Here is a 23,647-nt window from a genome sequence, read left to right as displayed (position 1 = left end):
TGCAACTCCATATTGTTTCAAATAAATTATTGAATTTTGGTAAAATTGTTTAATAATCAATAAAATTTGACAAAATCTTTTTAAAATATTTGAATTTTTGCGAAAAATTGAAATTTGGTAAAATAAAATATAATTTAAAAATAATTGAAATTTAATAAAATCTTTTTAAAACTATATTGAATTATGATGTAATTGTTTAAAAATAATTAAAATTTGACAAAATCTTTTAAAAATAATTGAATTTTTGCAAAAAATTGAATTTTTGTAAAATATCTTTAAAATAATTGAAATTTGATAAAATCGTTTTAAAACTATATTGAATTTTGGTAAAATCGATTAAAAATAATTGAAATTTGACCAAATCTTTTAAAAATAATTGAATTTTGGAAAATTTGTTTAAAAATCATTGAAATTTGACAAAATCTTTTAAAAATAATTAAATTTTTGCGAAAAATTGAAATTTTGTAAAATCTTTTAAAAATAATAGAAAATTGATAAAATCTTTTTAAAACAATATTGAATTTTGGTAAAATCGTTTAAAAATAATTGAAATTTGACAAAATATTTTTAAAATAATCGAATTTTTGCGAAAAATTGAATTTTGGTAAAATATAATTTAAAAATAATTGAAATTTAATAAAATCTTTTTAAAACTATATTGAATTATGGTGAAATTGTTTAAAAATAATTGAAATTTGACAAAATCTTTTAAAAATAATTGAATTTTTGCAAAAAATTGAATTTTTGTAAAATCTCTTAAAAGTAATTGAAATTTGATAAAATCTTTTTAAAACAATATTGAATTTTGGTAAAATCGTTTGAAAATAATTGAAATGTGACAAAATCTTTTAAAAATAATTGAAATTGATAAAATCTTTTTAAAACAATATTGAATTTTGGTAAAATCGTTTTAAAATAATTTAAATTTGACAAAATCTTTTAAAAATAATTGAATTTTTGGGAAAAATTGAATATTAGTCAAATCTTTTAAAAATAATTAAAATTTGATAAATTTTTTTAAAAATAATTGAATTTTTGCGTAAAATTGAATTTGGTAAAATCTTTTTAAAAGAATATTGAATTTTGGTAAAATATTTTAATAATAATTAAAATTTGACAAAATATTTTTAAAATAATCGAATTTTTGCGAAAAATTTAATTTTGGTAAAATACTTTAAAAATAATTGAAATTTAATAAACTCTTTTTAAAATTGTATTGAATTTTGGTAAAATCGTTAAAAAATAATTGAAATTTGACAAAATCTTTTAAAAATAATTGAATTTTCGCGAAAAATTGAATTTTGGTAAAATTGTTTAAAAATAATTGATATTTGACAAAATCTTTCAAAAATAATTGATTTTTCATTACATTTTTTTTAAAATTCAATTTTTTTTCAAAATTTGCAATTAAATTTTTTCAAAAGTTGATTTTTAAAAATTTTAATAATAATGATTTTTAAATCAGAAAAATTAAATTTTTTTTTTAATTAAGAAAATCTTTTCTTAAATTAATTCCTTACGAATTTTTACTAGATGATAAATTATAATCAGTCGTACAATCGATTGCTAATCGACGGTGTACTTTCTTCTTCTAATTCTCCAGCAATTGTAATTATTAGTGCGGGGGGAAAAAGTGAAATTCGTAAATTTATAAGCCAACGCTCTAGAAATACGGTAAATAAAAAACATATATGCAAAAAGGAATATAAAGTGTTTTCAGCCTTATTATAAGCATGTTGAATGAGAACACACAGGTGCTCATTCTGAATAGAAAAACCAACAGACGAGCTATCTAGTTGAAATCTGTTTTACACCTGCGGCTACTTTTGTGGTATTAAAACTCCTATACACATTTACAACTCAAACATAGTTTTATTTGCACAGAGAAAAGCGAGTGTTGTTTTTGATGCGGGTAAATTTTGGTAGGGTAATTTTAGTGAGGATAAATTTTCTATAATAGAAAATTTACCTTATTTTCGGTGTTAAAATAACACTTCCGAGCTAAAGTTTGATGCAGACACTTTTAACACCGAATTCAGTGTTAAAATGACACTCACTTTTTTCTGTGTGTATTTATTCTACATAACGTACAATTGTAGAATATAAGATGTATACATTACAATTTTCCCCCAATTTGAGGAAAAATATACAAATTGCTTATTTTCAAATTGTTGATTTCAAGTTTTATTTGTTTCCATTCCATATCATCGTGCATGAAAATGTGAAAACAAAAATCGAAATACTAAACTAAAAATTTTTCTCCGACTCAGATTCACCATTTTAAATTTATAAAATCTTAATTACTTCGAATTAAAATATTTCAAAACATTCAGTTAATTTTTTTTTATATTTTTGAAATAATATGAAATAGTGCTGTATGAGCGTATACTGCATGAAACATTTTCCAAATAGCATAGTTATGTATTTATTAGCACATTCACAGAATTAAGTGTAAAAATAATTCCCATGTTCGAAAAAATATTAATATATGTACTTTTCAACATATATTTGCTTTATAGAAAGTAAAAATAAATTTTCCATCATTAATGCTCGCATTGAAGGAATGTATAACGTAGTGTTTGTCATTGTATTAATTCTCGCACGTTACCGAATAACAATATATAATTACAACTAGGGAACAAAAATAGGAGAAAAGAAAAGAAACTATACGATTAATTCTTATGCCTATTTAGACACGTCATATACTACTTAACACTCTTATTTCGTGAGAGTTATCACATTAGGTAATGACGAGCTGAGATTTATTTTTTTCGACATTTGCTCTATTTAACCTTCATGAGACGGGAAAAAAATAGTGTTCACCAATTTTTTTAAAAATAATTTGATAAATTAACATTTTTATGATATAATTATCGTAAAAAACATATATTTCTGTAAATCCATCTTTCTTCAGTGCGAAATAAGTCATTTAATGACTCATTTCTTCTTATCAATCTTTCTTCAATAGGAAATAAATTATTAAATAACTTATTTCTTCTTATCAATCTTTCTTCAATGCGAAATAATTCAGTAAATGACTTATTTCACATTAAAGAAACAAATCTTTTTGCAAATTCATCTTTCTTCAGTGCGAAATACGTAATTTTATGACTTATTTCGCATTGAAGAAAGATTGATAAGAAGAAATAAGTCATTCATTGACTTATTTCGCATTGAAGAAAGATCGATAAGAAGAAATAAGTCATTTAATGCCTTATTTCGCATTGAAGAAAGACTGATTTTCAAAAATATTTGTTTCTTTCTTCAATGTAAAATAAGTCATTAAATGACTTATTTCGCACTGAAGAAAGATAAATTTGCAAAAAGATTTGTTTCTTCAATGCGAATTAAGTCATTTAATGACTTATTTCGTATTGAAGAAAGATTGATAAGAAGAAATACGTAATTTAATGACTTATTTCACATTGAAGAAATATTGATATGAAGAAATAAGACATTTAATGACTTATTTATCATTGAAGAAAGATTGATTTGCAAAAAGATGTGTTTCTTTCTTCACTGCGAAATAAGTAATTTAATATCTTAATTAAATGACTTATATATCGCATTGAAGAAAGCAAACGTTTAAATGAAGAAAATATTAAATTAAGCAACAAGGGTCGACAAAGGCAGCCATTTCTTTACGATGATTTTTGTAACACAAGTGAAGATCGATTAAAATTTCAAAATTTATTTTCATTCATCATGAATTCACGTACATAATTCAGAGCGCGATATATATAATTCGCCCTCCTTGTGAATGAAGCTAACCATAGAAAAACTATTACGAGTGTTTTCACGGTAAGAGCACCCGATTGCACAACCGATTTTGATCCTCACGAACGCCTCATGGAAGAGACCCGAAGAGAAGATACAGCCGCCAGGCATTACAATATATTGTGTGGGAGCCCCAAGAAAGAGGGGCTCTCAAGAACCCCTTCTCTCAATCCTCTTTTCTTCATCGAGACATATATACCACCACCTTGGTATCATCTTCCAAACACTTTGCACCAGTGAATCTTCTTTGATCGCGGGTCATTTTATTTCTTTTGTGAAAATTACTACGTTTGCTGAAGAAAAAAGTGTCATGTTCTCTTTTCTCTTCATTCAATAAATAATAAATGAATAAATGCATGTCACGTGGCGTAATTGTGTACTAAGGTGATTTAAAATTTTCAATATAAGGTGCGTGATTAAATTGTTTCCGTGTTTTACCAAAATGTAACTACTTTTACTATTAATTATTTGTTAATTTAATTTTTCTTAATTTCTTGTAACAATTTTTTATTTTTTTAAATTTTTTAAAAATTTTTTAAAATTTAAAAATTTTTTTGTTATTTGAATAAAAAAATAAAAAATATCGACACTTTCAGATGATTTCCCGATATCAGTTAATCTGCGCCCTTATATTATTTGGATTAGTGATAATCTACCAGACAATGGCGGTAAGATATATTTTAAGAAATATTATTTACTATATTTATTGGAAAATAATTTGTATGAAATTTTTTATCTAATCCCCTGTTTTTCTCTTTTTCCCCCTTTTTATCCCCTTAAATTAATAAAATCCACTAAAACACCTAAAATCAAAAATTTCTTCCAATTTTCCTATATTTTTAAATTTTAAGGGAAGGGTAAATAGATTTTATTAACTATGTCAAGAAAATAATATAAATATTCCACAAAATTATTTTTAACGTAATTTTTTGTAGGGAATTCAATGGTCATAAAATAAATTCGGTCAGAAAATATTTTAACTCTTTTTGAATTTTTATTTTACTTAAAAATTGCTGGATTTTGAAATCCATACGTAATTTTGTTGCTTTTGAATCGAGAAAAAAATTTCTAAATGAAAAAATTGATTTTCATATAATATTTTTAAAATAATTAAAATTGCAGTCTGAAATTGGTTAGAAAAGTAAGAAAATAAATTTCCAAATAAAAAAATTAAATAATAATAGAATTTTTTGCATTTTCAGCCTAAAAACAAAGTTTTATTTTCAAAATAAGAAAAATGTTTCAAAAATTTGTAAAAATCATTTTTTGTTATTGTCAAGGGCCAACTAAAAATATTAAGCGCGACTTAATTGCAATTTTTGAATAAACATTTCCCATTTTCCTGTACATATATAATATATGGTATATAATATATCCTTTATTAAGGAAATTCTTTCACATTTATATTCATAAGAGTTTCGTTAATTCCTGAGCACTTTTGAATAATAATTTAATTGTGAGAGTGCTTAATTAAGAATTAGATAAAACAATGCATTTTAAGGTGTCTTGTCTCAAAGTTTCAATGCGAAAGTGAACTGGGATAAAAATTATGCAAGGAAGATGTAACACCTTACGTGTTCTCTGCACGCTTTGATATTTTGATAAGTTTTGAGACAATTGTTGACTTATGAAATATCTACTACTTTGTGAAACTGATTATTATTTTAATATATTATTTTTTTTTGTTATTATTTTGGTGCATGAAAACGCACACTCTACTCTCACGCTTTATAGAATATAATATGTAATGACACAAGAGAGAGAGAGAGAATTGAGCTACATCTCCCACATCATTATCTGGCTAATTAATTTGCTACTTTGTTGGGTACGTGTTTGGAAATTATTGCAAGGACGTTAAAAATTGTACAAAATTTCCATTCTATATTTTTTATTTTCCTGACTTTTTCCTAATTTTCATCAAACATATAATTACTTCTTTCTTATCCTGATAATAAATTAAATTCCTGCAGCAACGAATTTTATTATTCATGAAAGAATTTAAATATTTATAAAAATAATTTAATTAATTAATTAATTAATTAATTAATTTAATTTAATTTAATTCTTGCGAAGAATTTTATAAAAAATTTTAAATAATATTGATTTCTTTCGAATATTTTTATGCAAATTCTAATTTAAATAATTAAATTACAGAGAAATTTTTATTATTCATAATAATAATTGAATTCTTACGAAGATTTCTACAAAAAATTCTTTTAATAATTGAAATCTGTTTGGAAATTTTATGAAAATAGTAGATAGTATTGAAAATCATTAAATTGAGAAAAGTTTTTAAAAATAATTGAATTTTACAAAGAATTCTATTTAAATTTTTCACAATAATTGAATGTCTGTGTGGTATTTTATTAAATTTTTTTGAAAATAATTGAATTCTTGTGATGAATATTGTTATTTACGAAAATAATTGAATTTTGGAAAGAATTTTATTAAAATGCCTCAAAATATAATTGAATTTTCGGGTATAATTTTGGTACTTATCTTTAATAATTGAATTCTTTCGAAGAATTATTTAGGTAAATAATTAAATTATTCGGAAGAATTTTATTAAAATCTAAAAAAATAATTTAATTAATTCAAAAAATTTCATTAAAATTGTATTCAAAATTGAATTATTTCTAAAAATTCCCTCTGTTATGCTTTTAATATTCGATTATTTTTTAAAATTTTAAGTGAAATTCATTTTTTTCTCCAAATTTTTATTAGAAAATTTGTCGAGAATTCAATTATTTAAAATACAAAAATAAATAATTTATTAAATAATTGAGTATTTCTTAAAATTGAATTTTTATGAAGAATTTTATTAAAAAAATTTAATAATAATTGAATTCTTTCAGTAAATAAAAAAAAAAATTACGAATAGATTATGAATTTTATTCAAAATTTTTTTAAATAATTGAATTTCTCAGAATTTTCAAAAACTTTTTGAAAATAATTAAATTCCATCGAGAAATTTTATTAAAAAATTTGAACATAATTGAAATCTGACGAAGAATTTTATTAAATTTTTTTAAAATAATTTAATTCATGTAAAAATTTTATTTTTGAAAAGAATTGAATTCTTGGGAAGAATATTATTAAAATTTCTTAAATAATTGAATTCTTAAAACAAATTTTATTTTTTACGAAAATAATTGAATTGTCTGGAAGATTTTTACTAATATTTTTGACAATAATTCTATTATAATTGTTTTAAATAATTAATTTTTTCGAAATATAATAAATATTATAAAAATTTTATTTTAAATAATTGAATTCTTGCGTGGAAAACTTTATTTGTGAAAATAATTGAATTTTTCGATTAATTAATTTAAAATAGTATTAAAAATAATTGAGTATTATTATTCATGAAAATAATTGAATTCTTGTTTAGAAATACATCAAAAAATTTTTTAAAAATTGAATTTCCATGAAAAATGTTATTATTAGTGAAAGTAATTGAATTATTGTGAAGAATTGTATAAAAATTTTGTTATAATTGATTTTTCTGAAATAATTTAATTTTGAAATTTTTGTGAAAATTCTCTTCTAAATTAATTGAATTTCTGTGGAAATTTTATTATTTATAAAAATAATTGAATTTTGGATGAATTTTATGAATTTCTCTTTTAAATAATTGAATTCTTTTGGCAAATTTTTTTTTTGATTTCTAGTATAAGCGAATTTAAACTTTTAAAGTAGTGGAAATTCTCAACAAAAAAAAACAGAAATAGTAGCTTTTAGTGGCTGAAATCTAAAAAAGTATCAAAAAAATTTTGGAAAATGATATTTGACTATAGAATAAATCCAGAGTTGAAACAAAAATGACTCGAAAAAATGAGATAATAGAAGCATTTTGTTAAATTGCAGTTGACCCTTTAGAAAAAATGTTTCAACAAAGAAAGGGAGGATGTTACGAATAAAAGCCCAAACAATTAAATTCGTCGAGTGTGAAGGTTACAGAATCCTATCACGCAATGGGCGCAGGACTTGCATTTATTTTCTCTCATCAAAGCGATGACCGTGAACACTGATTGAAATCATAGTAAACGCCTCCAAATTGCATTTTTTTTTCTTCTTCTCTCGTTGAAGAAAAAACACCTTTCTGATAAAGAGATTATTGTTTCTTCATTCTTTTGTCATTTTCTTCCGTTAATATAGTGAATAACAAAAAAATAAGATTTTTGCTCGTAAATATTTATATTAAAATTGAATATTTTTTTTATTACCACATATGCTAGAAGATAATTTTTTCTATCTACAAATAAAATCAAAATTTGAAAATTGTGAACAAAAGTACTAACTTTTTTTTTTATCTTCAAATAAAATCAAAATTTGAAAATTGTGAACAAAATTTAGCACTTTTGTTCCCAATTTTCAAATTTTGATTTTATTTGGAGATTGAAAAATAAGAAGAAGATGTACATCGCAGTTTGAAATGAAACAATGTACTCGATTTCCGGTCAATCTTCAGTTCGAACTTAAAGAGAATAAGTGATGACGAAACCTGTTTCGACTGTTATTTGTACCTTTTAATCATTATTGCGAAAAAGGAACAAGGAAATCTTTTTCTCATAAGTCAAATTTACCACATGAACCGCTTTTCCTCGTCTTGCAAAATTTCCAGAGAGTTCAAATAATGTTCTTAGATAATAATTGAACGTTTCCCTAAACTTCGATTATACAGTTGCTTTCTTTTTCTTATGCTTTTAATTATCATGCAGACTTCCAAGATGATTTCGGGATCACTTATTTGGAATTATGGGTCAAAAATAATTTTTCAACTCTTTTGTAACGAAAATACTTTTTCAGAAGTAAATTTAAATTTTTCAGAAGAATTAAATTTCTTTCTTGAAAGTATCAAATTGATACTAAAGTGGATCAAATTGATGACAAAAATTCGAATCAATTTTAGATTTGATCTACATTTTTTATAGTAAAGTGGATCAAATTAATGCCAAAAATTCGGATCAATTTTTGATTTGATCTACATTTTTGGTATCAATTCGTTGAAATTTGAAACTTTTAAGTTAATAGTGAAGCGAACTAAAATTTTTTAAAAAATTTAGAATCATTAATACCCATTTTAAATAAAAAGTAATTTTCGACAAAATCTTTTTAAAAAAAATTTAAAAGTGAATAATTGAATTGAAAGACAATTCGGGAGTATTTTAAATTTGCAATTTCCTTCCGCGTTAAAATTTTAAATCAATGAAGGGTGGAGAATGACAAATCTCGTATATAAAGGGAAGACCCATGGGATGAGTATTTCAAGGTTAGCAACTACTGTAAGGTCGTACCAGATGTACCCGTATCTTGGTTTCAGATTACGAGGCAGATTCCTTTGCGCGAACAATCCACCAAGCACATAGATTTTGAAGATTTTGTTTTTAAGATTTCACATTATCTTAATAAATTGATTGCAGAAATTTAATTCTGTTCGAAAATTTTTGAAAATTCAAGTACAAATTTTAATTATCATTAGGAATAATGAAATTCTTCTTCAAAATTCAATTATTTTTGAAAAATTTTAAAATAATTCTTCGGCAAAATTTCAATTATTTTCAAAAATTGTCCTCAATTTGATGATTTTCTATTTTTAGTATTTTAATAAAATTTTCTAAAAGAATTTAATTACTTAAAAAAATGTTGATACAATTCTACGTAAACATTCAATTATTTTCATAAATAATAACAATTTCACAGGAATTCAATTATTTACAAATTTTTCATAAATTTCTTCACAATATTTAAATTATTTTGTTAAATAATAAAATTTTTTACAGGGACTCAATTATTTTGATAAATAATAAAATTGCTTTTAGGAATTCAATTATCTTCATAAATAATAAAACTCATCGCATAATTTCAAATTAATAACACAATTCAAATTTTTAACACAATTATAATCGATTTTCTCGAAAAATGTATAATTATTATTCTTAAAAATTCTATTAAAATTCGTAGAAAGAATTCAGTTATTTAAAAATTTGTTGACTTAATTTTTTTTCAAAAAGCTTTGAATTTTATAAAAACAAAAACTTTTTTAAAAAAACTAACAAGAATGGCAATTAATGTTTCAGCAAGTAGATGGTTATACGCCTGGAGTAGACTATCCAATATACGACTCTGTACCATTTGGTCTGACTTTTACCTGCCGAGGAAAATTACCTGGTTATTATGCCGATCCTGAAGCCAGATGTCAGGTTAATCGTTTTTTTCAAAATTATAACCAGTTTTTGAATTATTTTTTATTTTTAACATTTAATTATTATTAAAGGCTTGGTAGCAAATACATTAATTAATTATTATTTTTAATATTTAGTAAATAAATTATTATTAATAATCATTACTTTTATTATTCAGTAAATAAATTATTATTAATAATTATTATTTTTATTATTCAGTAAATAAATTATTATTAATAATTATTATTTTTATTATTCAGTGAATAAATTATTATTAATTATTATTATTTTTATTTAACAGGTGTGGCATTGGTGTGTGCCTGGAGGAAGGCAATTCAGTTTTCTCTGTCCGAATGGTACTGTTTTCAGTCAAACGACTCGAGTCTGTGATTGGTGGTTTAAGGTATACTTGGATATTGAACCAAAAAATAATTTTTTAAAATTATTTTTAATTATTTTAACTAACTTTGATAAATTTTTAGCTATAAAATAAATGTCCCATCTTGTTTGAAACTTTTTTAAGTCACTGATTACGAACTTGATGTCAAGTTTTCAAAATTCAAAATGGCGGATCCAATATGGCGACTTTTTTTTAAAAACTTTTAAAACTTTATTAGATTTGAATAAAATTTGTTTTTAGAAAATCGAATATGAAATTTTTACATTTTTTTCCACCATATTGGATCCGCCATTTTGAATTTTGAAAATCTAACATCAAATTCAAAAAGCAGTTTTCTCACAAATTTTCTATTTTACTTTTAAGGTGGACTGCAACGATTCCCCTCGATTATACAGCATCAACGAAGATTTATATCGAGACGCTCGAGGAAATTACATTTAATAAATGAAAATATAGATGAATATGAATGCACAAATTTTATTTAATTTTTCACTTGAAATGAAAAAATTTTTACACGTCTTCTCTCTAAATTTCTAAGAATGTCCAATTTTAAAAATCGTTTGCTATTTGAATTAGGCAAAAATTTGTCAAAATTATTAATAAACTAAAACGAATTTTTAAAGAAAAAAGAATAAAAAAAATTTTTTTAGTTTATGTGCAAAATTTTAGGAGAATTGGTAGTAAAAATTTCGTCACTAATTCAAATTTAGAGAGTTGACATAATGTGTTCGTTACCAAAAAAGAAAAAAAAAATTCTGTAAATATTAGAATAGATTTTGTAAATTTAATATATAAAAGGACCACAGTGTTGATAAATAAAGATATTATGAAATTTTTTATTTAAATAATCTATAATTTCTTATAATAATCTATAATAATAATATTAAAATATTAATGATAATAATAATAAAAATAATAATTTTGATTAATAATAATAATAATAATAATAATAATAATAATAATAATAATAATAATAATAATAATAATAATAATAATTTTGATTATTATTATTGCAGTAATAATATATAACTTCATATAAAAAAAGAATACAAGCTGATATACAGAGAAAAATAGAGAAAAGATATTAAACAGGAGCGATTCAAACTGAAAACGTAGATCAGAACGATTTCTGTTTTACCGACAACGAAGAATTTTACTTTAGTGACACAGCGACTAAAACATAAAGCATTAGAATATATATTATAAATACTCTTATAATAAAGCAAAATTTTTTTTAAAATTCAATTTATCTTTGATATTGAAAATTATAACCGAATCGAGAAGAACGATATCATTGTCGGTTCGACAGCAGTCGGCAATTTCTTGGCATGATTGGGCAATAGAAAGTGAATGGCCAGTTTACGTACATTCATCTGTCCGCCGTTCTGTCTCGTGAAAACTTGAATTATTAACTGCTTTATTTTTTTTTTCATTTGCAAATTAGATTTATTTTGCAAGTGTCATCATAAAAAGTAATTATTGTAGTTCATGTTTTTAGCAGCACTTGAAGTATTATAGGCCGAAAGAAAATTAACCCTCTAATCGACCAATCGTAAATTTTTACTTAAGAGAGAAGAGGATAAAAATATTTCTTATCCAAAAGAGATTTTGACCCCCTCCACAAAAAGTCGAGACTGAATTTTTTTAAGTCATTTTTAATTTTTAAGCCTCTTAATCCTGTTGCGTTATATAAATTGAAAATATCTTGAAATAAAGAATGTTATTAAAATAAATTAAAACCGATTGCTAATTAATTTAAAATGATTATAAAAACTTTCAAGGAATTATGACTTGTATTTTTTTATTATTATTATTATTAATAACTGGATAAGAATTTTAAAGTATTATATTCAAACTCAGTCATTGGAAAAGTGATAAAAATACCTATAAACGTGTCTGTTACGAGACAATTTATTATTTGTAGGTAATTGAGATGTACTTTGCGAGACGAGTACTTTGACCTTGATTCAATAATCATTCGGATTTAATATCGATAGACATCGAAAACCGGTATGTGCCGTTGCATTCCTTTTAAGGAACGTAAATTTATAAACATATTGATAACAAACAATGTCTCGCAATTTCTTTAAATGGCAAAAAAAGGAGGTGAAGATGAAAAATACACATTCTTTAAATATTTTGATAATTTTTGATGTTTTTTTTTATCATTTCTGATGATTTTTAATAAATTTTGATGACTTTTGATGATTTTTGATGATTTTTGATGATATTTTTCTAAATATTGAATATTGATATTTTTTTGGAATGTTTTAAAAATTATGAAGATGGGAAAAATGAATAATATTTTTTTTGATGATTTTTGATGATTTTTGATGATTTTTGATGACTTTTGATGATTTTTCATGATTTTTGATGGACTTTTGATGACTTTTGCTGATTTTTGATGACTTTTGATGATTTTTGATGATTTTTGATGATTTTTGATGATTTTTGATAATATTTTTTTAAATATTGAATATTGATATTTTTTATTAATGTTTTAAAAATGATGAAGATGAGAAAAATAAATGTTCCAATTATCAAATACATTGATTACAGTTAGTCCCTTTTTTTACATTTTTTATCCCTAATAATAAATTCCCTAAAAGACCGAAAATCAAAGCGTAATATTCATATTCTTTTGAATTCTAATTATATTTAAAAAAACCAGGTTTTTTTCTCAAGGATTGGAAATAATAACTCGTTTATATATCACTGGAGTAAATTCTATAATTTTCTCAATTTGGTTCAAAGAGTTGAATCTGTATAATTGCAATCATGTTTTATTGATTCCTCCACTTCTTTTGACTTATTCTTTTAATCATTTTCTAAATTTAGTTCGGGAATTTTTTCTTCTTCTTCATGTAACACCTAGAAGTGATTGTGAATTCTAGTAACGATCCTTTAACTTGGTTTCCTGGAGAAAAATTCTTTTTTTAACTAGAATTCTACTATTAATTTTCAGACAATTTTTTTGAGACAATTTTTTTTTTTTTTTTTTTTTTTTTTTTTTTTAATGTAATGTTTGAAACATCGAAAAAGAACCCAAACAGCAAAACACGAAAAGTTTATTTAATTATAGAAATATATATTATGCGACCGCAACAAAATAAGATAATTCGAAAAAAAGTAAGAGTAAAATTTTTTTTTTTTAATTTGAAATATCAGACAATCATGTTAAAAAGTGTTTTAAATAAATTCGAGTTATGACAGTTTATACATTATTAATATAAATGTTGACTATATAATTATAAAGTTTTACTGGGTATATATCATTTCTGGGGTATAAATTACGTCTCTGCCTCTGGTAAAGTAAAGAAATGTACGTAACGGCTTCTTGTCGTTATATTGCTGATGTTGCTTTTCCCGTTGTAGAGACACTTGTATCACGCGAAAAGAAATATTTCGTAACACTTGCCGTCATCCATCCTCCGCTTTAATGTCCCACATCTATTATTAAGACACGACGAGAGGATCCCTCGAAGCTTGTTTGCACTTGCATAAATGAATTTAACAGCGAATCTGGTATAAGACAGCAAATGGGCAAAAAAAAATTACTGGAAACATTTGGAAATTTACAAAAAAAAGAAGAAAAATAGAGAAGTTAATAAATCACGAACAGGGTTGCAAGAAAAATTTAATTTTGTGTTTCCCTGACTTTTTCCTAATTTCTTCCTAATTTCTGGGCCATAAACTTTTTTGTCAAAACCAGATTTCACCAAAAAAAGAGGTGAAAAAATAACAGAAATGTTACCAAACAAAAGGAATGTCTACTGCTAATTTTTCTAATTCTAATTACGGTTGAAAAAATGTGTTTTAAAAATTCTCTCAAATTCCAATTTTATCACGTGCTCCTGCTTCGATGAAAATATTTCTATAATAGCCCAATTGAGCAGGTGTAACGCTTTATAACTTGAATAACGCGCAAGAAAGTTGAGAGTATAATACATCGCGAGCGTATATATTATTCAGTGATTTATGAAACTTGGCCCGGGCGAAGGACACACACAAACACATACAAGAGAAATTATCGCAACGACTTTTTTTTTTTTTTTTTTTTTTTTTTTTTTTTTTTTTTTTTTAATGAAACGATTAGTTTTTAATGTCAAGCACAATATTCAGGTGTGACACGCCTCTATTTAAAACGTGATTCTGTTTTTCAGTTGGAAAAAATGAATTAAAAAAACATATGATGCTGAAAAAGAAATTAAAAAAAAATCTGCTATTCTGATAATAATTCAAGTCTCAAGAGCGAAAGTATTTTTATGAGTCTTCAAAATTTCGTCTATTTTTACGTTTTTGGCCATAATAACGCATATTTAACGAACATATGAAAGTGAAAAAACGCCATAAAATCAGTTATGAAATGAAAAATTATTCTTTACTTTTTGGTCAAGAAATTAATAATTAATAGATTAAGGAACAATTGACACAATTGTTTATTGTTTCAACTATCCCTAATCTTATCAAATGGTATAATTAATTTCTTAATTTATTATTAAATTTTCTAATTTTTAATTAGAAATAAGTTTAAAAACAAAGTAATAAGATTCTGATCTTTGTTTTCTATTTCTAAAACAATTATTCGAGTTTTAAATAATAAATGTACAAAAAATTAACGTGAGATTATTTTCCATATGTACATTATACTGTTTGTAAAGTAACTTAAGCATTGAAAATTCGCAGTGACTTATTGAATACAGTATACAAAAGATATGCTGACAGAATTAGATTTGCAGATGTTATTGCTTATCATGATAGAACCTGTCGCTTTGCACACAGCATTATAACGCGTTCCACTTTCACTGTTGACATTCGAGACTTTTGTGGATGCTTAGGGGTAGCGAGTGGGCTGTGCCAATGCGTAGATTAAATCATAGATTAAAAAAAAAAAAAAAAAAAAAAAAAAAAATAATTGTAACTTGACAGTCTAGAAGGTGGTTCAAGACCTTTTAGAATTCAAATATATATGACATCACATAATGCATAAGAAAGAAAATCATTTATAGATCTATTGTCTCTTAATGAAATATCAAAGTTCCTTTTCATTATTATTCATTTTTTTTATTATTCTTATATGTAAAATACAATAAATGCGCATTTTTATTTTATAAGACAAGGCAAGCAATGACAAAGGAATAATTTAATTCTATTAAAAATTTTATTCGCATTGGATTTTTTTTTTGAAAAGTGGATATCAATTATATTTTCTAATTATTGTATCCTATAAAATATTTTCTACTATTAGTTTTTAATTTTTATTATTTATATTGTTTATTATTCTATTATATTTCTCTTCTCATTTTTATTTATTCAAAATAATTACATAGCTCAAACACATTTATAAAGTGCAGGTTATTCAAAAGTTTAGAACAAAATTAAAAAAAAAAATTTTTTAATGAAGAAAAACCGATTTATATAAAATTTTTGGAGATTGTAGATTGAAGAAATATTTTCTTGCTGCTTTCTTCGAAAGAAATTGATTAAAAAAAAGGGTAAAAAATGGAAAAATTCTAAAAATACGATTGTTAATGAGGAATGCCTTCTGGTTGAATATCTGACATTTTGCAAAACGAACGTTAAAAGTGAAAACAGCTCTTGAAAGGTCACGTGACCAGTTACGAGCTTCATTTATGACAGATCAAGGCGATCAGCTGTTTTCTGTAAACCGTACATTTCTCTCTTTTATTTATTTATTATTTTCCGTTTTTTTCGCAAATTTTTATGTTTTCGGAAAAAAAATTATATTTGTTAACATTTTTATTTACACAAAATTTGTCAATTTTCATTCAAACTTTATGTTAAATTTGTCGAATCTTATAAACTTTATGCTCAAATCTATGCAAAATTTGTTAATTTTTATAAACGTTATAATTTTTTTTTTTTAAATTTTGTATAACATTGTATATTAAATAATTTTATATTATAAAATAACTGTTTTTTTTATAAAACATTTCTTAAATTTTGTATAACATTGTATTTTGAATAATTTTATATTTAAAAATATTAACCATTCAGCTAAAATCTAGAAAATAGCTAATAATGGGCTAAGAAATTAATTTGCACAAAATCTACAAGAGAAAGGAGTGTCGAATAGCGCCGAGCGTTTCTTTCATCAAAAAAAAAAAAAAAAAAAAAAAAAAATTCCGGTCTACTATATACTATACTCGCGTAATATACCCTCGAAACGTCTCCTGTGGCAATTTTACTGACGTAATGGATCCTATGAAGAAAATATGACAGGAAATCATGACTTTCTATGAAGGATGTTTCGTTTATTGTTCTTTTATCTTCAGCAAAGGTCGGCGGATATAAACGATATAAATTTTTCAGACTGGAAATTTCACTCGTTTTTTGAAACCACAAATCATCGAGTTTGGCAATTTTCAAAATTGTCCCGCCATTTTTAATTTTCATCCTTTATTTTTGATCCGCTTTTTTTAAAATCATTAACATTATACCCTAAAAATTAACCTCAAACGAATTTGATTCGAAAAATTTTCCGCCATATTGGATTCGCCATTTTGGAAATTCTAAATAAATGACCAGTGACCCTGGATTTATTTAAACAATGACTTAAAAATTTAGAAAATTTAGAAAAGTTAAACATTTACTAAAACATTACTAAAATTGCTAAAAACTCCAAAAACCAAACAAAAAAAAACGCTAAAGAACTCTAAATTTAAAAAAAAAAATAAAAAATGTTGAAACCGAGGTTGAAACTGTGTAAAAAATTATAAATACTGTGGCAAACGTTAATAGCAGCATTTAATGACAAATATACAAGCATTAATTATTTATAATTTGTGATGCACCGCAAAAATAATTAAATGTAAAGTGCAATCAGGTAATTTATAATTTTATATATAAAATATATTTTAAACCTCGAACAAAATATTATGTTTCATTATAAATATCGTACATGTTGCTTGTAAAGGAGTTGATTAACATATACATATATACAATTTTGATGACGGTTTAAGTGAAAGGAAAATGAGATTACAGTACTCTCTCTCTTGATGATTAAAAAAGATTTGAAGTTGATTTGAGAGTGTTCTTGAAACTGGATTCGATGCTGATTAAATCCAGTTATCATTTAAATATATTATACAAAAATAAAAAAAAAAAATAAAAAATGCTGTCGCGCACGGTATTGCGTAGTATTATTTTATAACACTTGATGTCTACTCAGAAAAGTTTCATGAACTCGTTCATGTTGCCTATTCTCTTTTACGACCGCTGCTAGGTATATACCTTTCTAATGTGCGCTGTAAAAATTAATAGACACCATTAATGCGCAGTGCGCCATCTATACTGTGCATTTAGACTTTTTGACCCACAGTGCTAAACTTTGGTACAATTTTTTATTTTTGCTGAGCCTTTTTGTCGAAAACTGTATAAAATTTCTTTTTCCGCTTTTGTCAGTCTCTTTGACCCACAGTGCTAATGTTTGGTACATTTTTTTATTTTTGTTAAAAATATTTATTAAAAAAATATTAAGAAATAAGTTTCCATTTTTGTTTTACACATTTAAATATAAAAACTTAAATTAATTTTTACAGTTTTCTTTTTCTTTTATACCCAAAAAACTTAAGATTGTATAAAAATAAAATATTTCTTCTGACTTTTAATATTTTTTCGGACCTGAAAAGTTGAATTTTTGCAAAATTATTTATTTTTAAATGATTTATAAAATTAATTACAAAACGAGTTACAAAATTTAAAGAGAAACTCGAAATATAAAAAGAAATTTGCGTCTTTTTTAAACTTTTATTATATTTTTGACCTGAATAGAAGAAATTTGGTTTAAATTTTGTTAAAAATATAGATTTTATATAAATATTTCTATAATGTATTATTATATATATTTTAATAAATTTTAACATTTTCGTAACCAATTTTCACAAGATTTTAATTTTTGAATTTTCAATTAGAATATGATACATATCAACAGTTTCAATTAAGTGACTTTTGGAAATTCATAAACTGACCTTATTAAAAGTTTCCATGGTCTCACATATTGGAAATTTTCCAGTAGTTTAAAAAAAATTATGCATATTTTGAAAAACATGATTTTTTAGAAAGTTTTAAACTATTCGAGATTCATTAATATACTTGATGACTTCATTAAATTTTTGATTTGCATATTTCTAGATTTTCAAAATAAAAGAAATTTTTACTAAAATTGGATCAATTTAATTATTAGCTGTTAATCTTTTGGAAAAAGATTATTTAGAATTTATAGAAAGATTATTCGATTTTCTAAAAAAAAATTTAATTACTAGATGTTAATTAATCTCTTTGGAATCTAATTTAAAAAGATTATTCGCTTTTCTAAAAGGGGAAATTATTAAAAATTCGTAAAAAGTGATTTTTTTAGAAAGTTTCGGTTCATTCTTTTTAATTTCTAAAATATAATGACGAATCTTTTATGTCTTCAAAATGCATTAATTTTGGGTAATTCGACATCAAAGTTTTATTATTCAGCTGTTATTAATTTTTAGATGTTATTTTTAACATTTTTTTTTATTTATATTAATTTTTTAAAAGTTAGAATCAAAGCAAAAAACAAAAAAGTAAAAATACTAGTGAAGAAAGATGAAAACGAAAAAGGAAAAATATAACTGAAGAAAGATAAAAACAAAAAAGTAAAAATACAACTGAAGATAAAGAGTTTAACTGAAGTTTAATTAACTGAAGTTAAAATCAAAGTAGAAAACAAAAAAGTAAAAATACAACTGAAGAAAGATCAAAACGAAAAAGTAAAAATATAACTGAAGAAAGATAAAACAATGAAGTAAAAATACAACTGAAGAAATATGAAGACAAAAAAGTAAAAATATAATTGAAGAAAGATGAAAACAAAAAATTAAAATTACAACTGAAGAAAGATAAAAACAAAAAGGTAAAAATACAACTGAAGAAAGATAAAACAAAAAGGAATAATACAACTGAAGAAAGATACCATAAAAACAAAAATAAGGAAGTGATGATGATATTATTAATAATTATTTTTTTTAAGTAATAATTATTGTTCCATCGACCACCCGGAGCAAAGATCCTCGATAAAAGAAACTTTTAGGCTCACTCCGAAGGAATAGAATTATCATCAATAATTCATAATGTTGTCGTCCTTCATTAGAACTAATCTAAAGCCACTGAATGATCATAACATCCCACTGAATGATTAAAATAACCATAGCGAATAATTAAGAACAGGATTATAAAATTCTGCATTAGAAGCAATCATACGATGACTGGATAAAGAAAATAATCAATTTATTCAAATCCTTATTCAATATCCAGTTGCAATTGAATTGATATCCGCACCTACTCTCTCAATACCAACAAGATCACCTTTCTATAATCCATCACATGATTATGTATCCGATGAGCCAAACGAAAAAAACAAGGAGATGAATCTTCAATTTTTTTCCTCTCTTTTTTTTATTCAGAGATGATGTTCATCGTCTCGCAGAGTTCTCTTTTCACGAGAACTCTCCAGTGGACACCAATGGCCGCGTCTTATCCCCACTTTCTAGTCCCCGTCCTTCTCGTAGAAAGCTCACCAGACGAAGTCGAACACACTACTCCTGGTGTTTTCCACTTCCCCAGCGCCAGTCTCCGGCCGGGCTAGACACGGTCTGTTCCATCATTTTGTTAACAGTGTAAACTTGAAAAAAAAATTTTTTTAAAATTAGTTTTCTGTATTTGTATTTGTATTTCTCCTGCGTTAGCGAAAAAGAGGTGTTGGTGCGGGTAATCTTTGTTTTTTGTATTGTTGAGACAACTGTGTTTGATTTTTATCAGGAAAAGTGTGGAAGCAGGAGAAAAAAGTGCATTCATGTGAGGTGGTACGAATTTCATGAAAGGATTTGGCGAAGGGAGTCGGTGCTGCTGAGAGAGAGAAAGGTACGTTTTTTTTATTATTTTGATGATCGAAATTCGGCAATAGGATCAAAATTCGTTATTAGAAAAGTTGTGATAATGATGGTACTGATCAAAATTAGTTTGGCAAAGTGCTACCACTTTGCCTGACTAATTTTGATAAATTTTGATGATGATGGAAGATTATTTTCATCATCAAACATTATAATAATTGTTTGTAACTTCACAACAAACAATTATCAGTTGTAACATTCAATCGGTTATCCAGGAATTGTAAAAATCGACCCAAAACATTAGCAAAAATTTTCGTTTGGTTCACCAGAAGGCAGACACTAACATTTACGAACCGAACCAAAAATTGTTTGCTGACGTTTTAGTTTATCTTAATTTTTAGCAAACCGAAACCAAAAACAAAAATGCGAATTGCTTCCATAATTGCTTGTGCAAATGTTTGTGAATCCTCATTAAGATTAGCATCATCATGATGGTGGTCATCATCAAAAATCGGTTTGGCAATTGCAATTTAAATCCCATATCAAGGATGATGTTTGCAATGATGTGCAAAGTTTTCTTTGTATTATCATTATCAACAATGTAATGACAATAGTACTTTTCTTGAAAGTATCAAATTGATACCAAATGAAAGAAAACAAATGTTGGTAAAGAAAATGATGATGATGATGATGATGATGATGAAAGCAACAAACAAAACAGAAAATAAAGATCATGATGATTATGATGATGATGAAGGCAACAAACAAAACAGAAAACCACGAACAAAACAAACAACAAACAAAACTAGTACGAATGTTATACTCTCGAGACTGGAAATGACGACAACAATTAAAATCATAGTAGAAATCGAAACTGATGAATTAAATTGACTAGTGGTGGACAAAAGTCATTAAAACACAAAGCTAATGATGATTCGTATCATAAACATACACAACAGACCCACAAGTGTGCTATTCATTAAAAAGATAATGATGCCAAAGTTCCTAATGATGATACTACAGCAATTAAAAATTTCAATAAAAATTAAAAATTGCAAACCTAATTTTTTTATACAGTTTAAAATTTGATCCGAACCAACCAAAAACATTAGCAAACAATGTTTTGGTTCGCAAAATGTTTTAGTTTAGTAGCTTTCGACAGTTGGCGTAAAATAATTTTTGACAAGTTTGCAAAGAGGTACCAGGGCTCGAACCAGTGAATGTATTTAAAAATACGAACTTTACGGACCAATCATTACCGACAAAAATATAACTAGTCCGAGTCAAATAATTTTACTTAAAACTACAAGTTTAATTTTTCATAACCATAAAACATGACCAAGTGATAAAATCATTAACAAATCAATTATTATTTTCAAGAATTTTTAACTAAAATTCTTCTTTAAATGGATTATTTTTAATAATTTTCACAAAAGTTCTTTGACAATTTTCAAATCCATTAGTTTACAATATTCAATTTTACGAAATTTCTATTATTCGTAAATTCTTCAATGACACATATTTGAAAATAAAAACTTAAAATAATTTTTTAAAAAATCCGCAATTAAACTTTCTCAAAAAAAATTAATTCCACAGAATAGTTAGTTAAAAATATGAAAAATTCGGATTTTCAAAGATTTTAATTTAAAACCTTTTTAAAATTTAATTATTTCTAAAAATTCACGCTATAATGCTTTTAATATTCAATTATTAGCTAAAATTTTAACTGAAATTCATTTTTATAAAATGAAAATAAATTTTTATTAGAAAATTCGACTAAAATTCAATTATTTACATACAAAAAAAACAATTTATTAAATAATTGCTTATTTAAAATTGAATTCTCATAAAGAATTTTATCAATAAATTTTTAAATAATGGAATTCTTATTTTGACGAATTTTAATAAAATGTTTAAGAATAATTAAATTTTTGGAGGAATTTGATTAAAAATAATTGAAAATCTGCAATAAGTTTTATTATATTTATGAAAATAATTGAATTCCTAAAAAGAATTTTATTAATTGAATTATTTATGAAAATAATTGAATTCCTAAAAGGAATTTTATTAAATGAATTATTTATGAAAATAATTGAATTCCTAGAAAGAATTTTATTAATTGAATTATTTATGAAAATAATTGAATGATTGCAAAGAAATTTAAAAAAAATTGTAAATAATTGAATTCCTGTGAAATTTTTATTATTTTCTGATAATAATTAAAGGTTTGCGTAAAATTTTATTAAATTTTTTTTTAATAGTTGAATTCTTTCGGAAAATTTTATTAAAATTAATATTAAAAATCATTGAATTGGGGAAAATTTTTAAAAATAATTAAAATTGAATTTTATTAAAATTTTTGATAATAATTGAATTTCGGAGAAGAATTTTATTATTTCTGAAGATAATTGAAATTTTGATAGGAAAAATTATGATCATTAATGAAATTTAGGAAATAAAAAAAAAGAATTTAGGAAATTTTTATTAGAACAAAAACGACCTTGCTGATCTGATTGCGAACAGAATCATGAAAACTGACATAAAATAATTAGAATGGAGAAATTACGTACTTAGTAGCACATATATTGTTAGTTCATGATTGACGTTCTGAAGAGTAATGTGTAGAAATCTCACGTCTCTCAGACCTTCATTTCACTGATTTTTCACTTTCTTGTTTACTGTTTTCTTGCCAATGAAGAAAAAATTGCTTTCGACTAACAAAAAAAAAACCCTATTTTTTCGATAATATTTTTTTTCGATAATTATAATAACAACGATATTTAACTAGGAAAAATATTGTTAAAATATATTTAAAAAGTTTATAGATTTTTTTTAAGAAAAAGTTTATAGATTTTTAAATATTTTTTATAGATATTTTTTAAAAAAAAGTTTATAGATTTTTTAATTTCTTTGTAGATTTTTTTTAAGAAAAAATTTATAGATTAAAAATGTAGTGATGATTTTGAAAATTTATGGTTAATGAAAGAATTTATGAATGCAGTTGATTCCAAATCTCAATTTCCAATTCTTATGCAAGAGAGACTTGAATGCTATTGAGTGTGGAATATAAATATACAAATTGTACATAAAGGAAGTTGAAAATAAAAATTCAATATATTGTATTTGGTTATGAAAAAAATAGGAAGCGGAAAATAAAATTTCTCTCAATGCTTCACTGATCAATAGGAATCTAAACATAATTTTAAAATTTCATTATCATTTCATTTTCATTTATAAAAATCACGTTTTCTTTTCATTTCGATTGGATATTTCAAGTGTCCGCGCGCGCCTGGAGATTTCAACGCTTCACTTTCCACAGCCTTCAGCGTGCCAATGCTCTCATTTTTATGCCCGACGCGCAAGAACCTCGAGAGGAGACTCTCAAAAGACATATACAAAATATT

At 24.2% G+C, this 23,647-nt stretch overlaps 2 protein-coding genes across 3 annotated transcripts in view; both read left to right on the top strand.

Annotated features, from left to right (window-relative positions):
* Window positions 1-4,017: 4,017 nt before the first annotated feature.
* On the top strand, window positions 4,018-10,901 carry LOC122500909 (U-scoloptoxin(01)-Cw1a). 2 transcript variants are annotated; one of them, XM_043610068.1, is made up of 5 exons: window positions 4,018-4,185; window positions 4,374-4,445; window positions 9,858-9,980; window positions 10,264-10,365; window positions 10,726-10,901. In XM_043610068.1, the coding sequence occupies exons 2-5, from the start codon at window positions 4,374-4,376 to the stop codon at window positions 10,801-10,803; spliced, it is 375 nt and encodes a 124-aa protein (XP_043466003.1). In that variant the 5' UTR covers window positions 4,018-4,185; the 3' UTR covers window positions 10,804-10,901. The 2 variants fall into 2 exon arrangements, with proteins under 2 accessions (XP_043466003.1, XP_043466005.1); XM_043610070.1 differs by having other exon boundaries at window positions 4,018-4,221.
* A 9,040-nt stretch (window positions 10,902-19,941) lies between these two features.
* The window catches only part of LOC122500803 (zinc finger CCCH domain-containing protein 13), a 46,769-nt gene continuing 43,063 nt past the window's right edge, over window positions 19,942-23,647 (top strand). The window contains exon 1 of the mRNA XM_043609904.1: window positions 19,942-20,274. The gene's annotated coding sequence lies outside the window, so the exon portion shown is untranslated. The remainder of the gene's footprint in view (window positions 20,275-23,647) is intronic.

The sequence above is a fragment of the Leptopilina heterotoma genome, unplaced genomic scaffold, assembly GCF_015476425.1.
Source record: "Leptopilina heterotoma isolate Lh14 unplaced genomic scaffold, ASM1547642v1 Lhet_191, whole genome shotgun sequence".
NCBI classification, from domain to species: Eukaryota; Metazoa; Arthropoda; class Insecta; order Hymenoptera; family Figitidae; genus Leptopilina; species Leptopilina heterotoma.
The sequence above is the reverse complement of the archived record's forward strand: the minus strand, read 5'-3'. Positions and strand labels throughout refer to the sequence as shown.

Bases quoted from the DNA above. Each gene is read 5' to 3' on its own strand.
- LOC122500909 (XM_043610068.1), top strand. From the start codon at position 4,374: ATGATTTCCCGATATCAGTTAATCTGCGCCCTTATATTATTTGGATTA. The intron at 9,981-10,263 runs GTTAATCGTTTT...TTTATTTAACAG, and splicing joins ATCCTGAAGCCAGATGTCAG to GTGTGGCATTGGTGTGTGCC. The intron at 10,366-10,725 runs GTATACTTGGAT...TTTACTTTTAAG, and splicing joins TCTGTGATTGGTGGTTTAAG to GTGGACTGCAACGATTCCCC.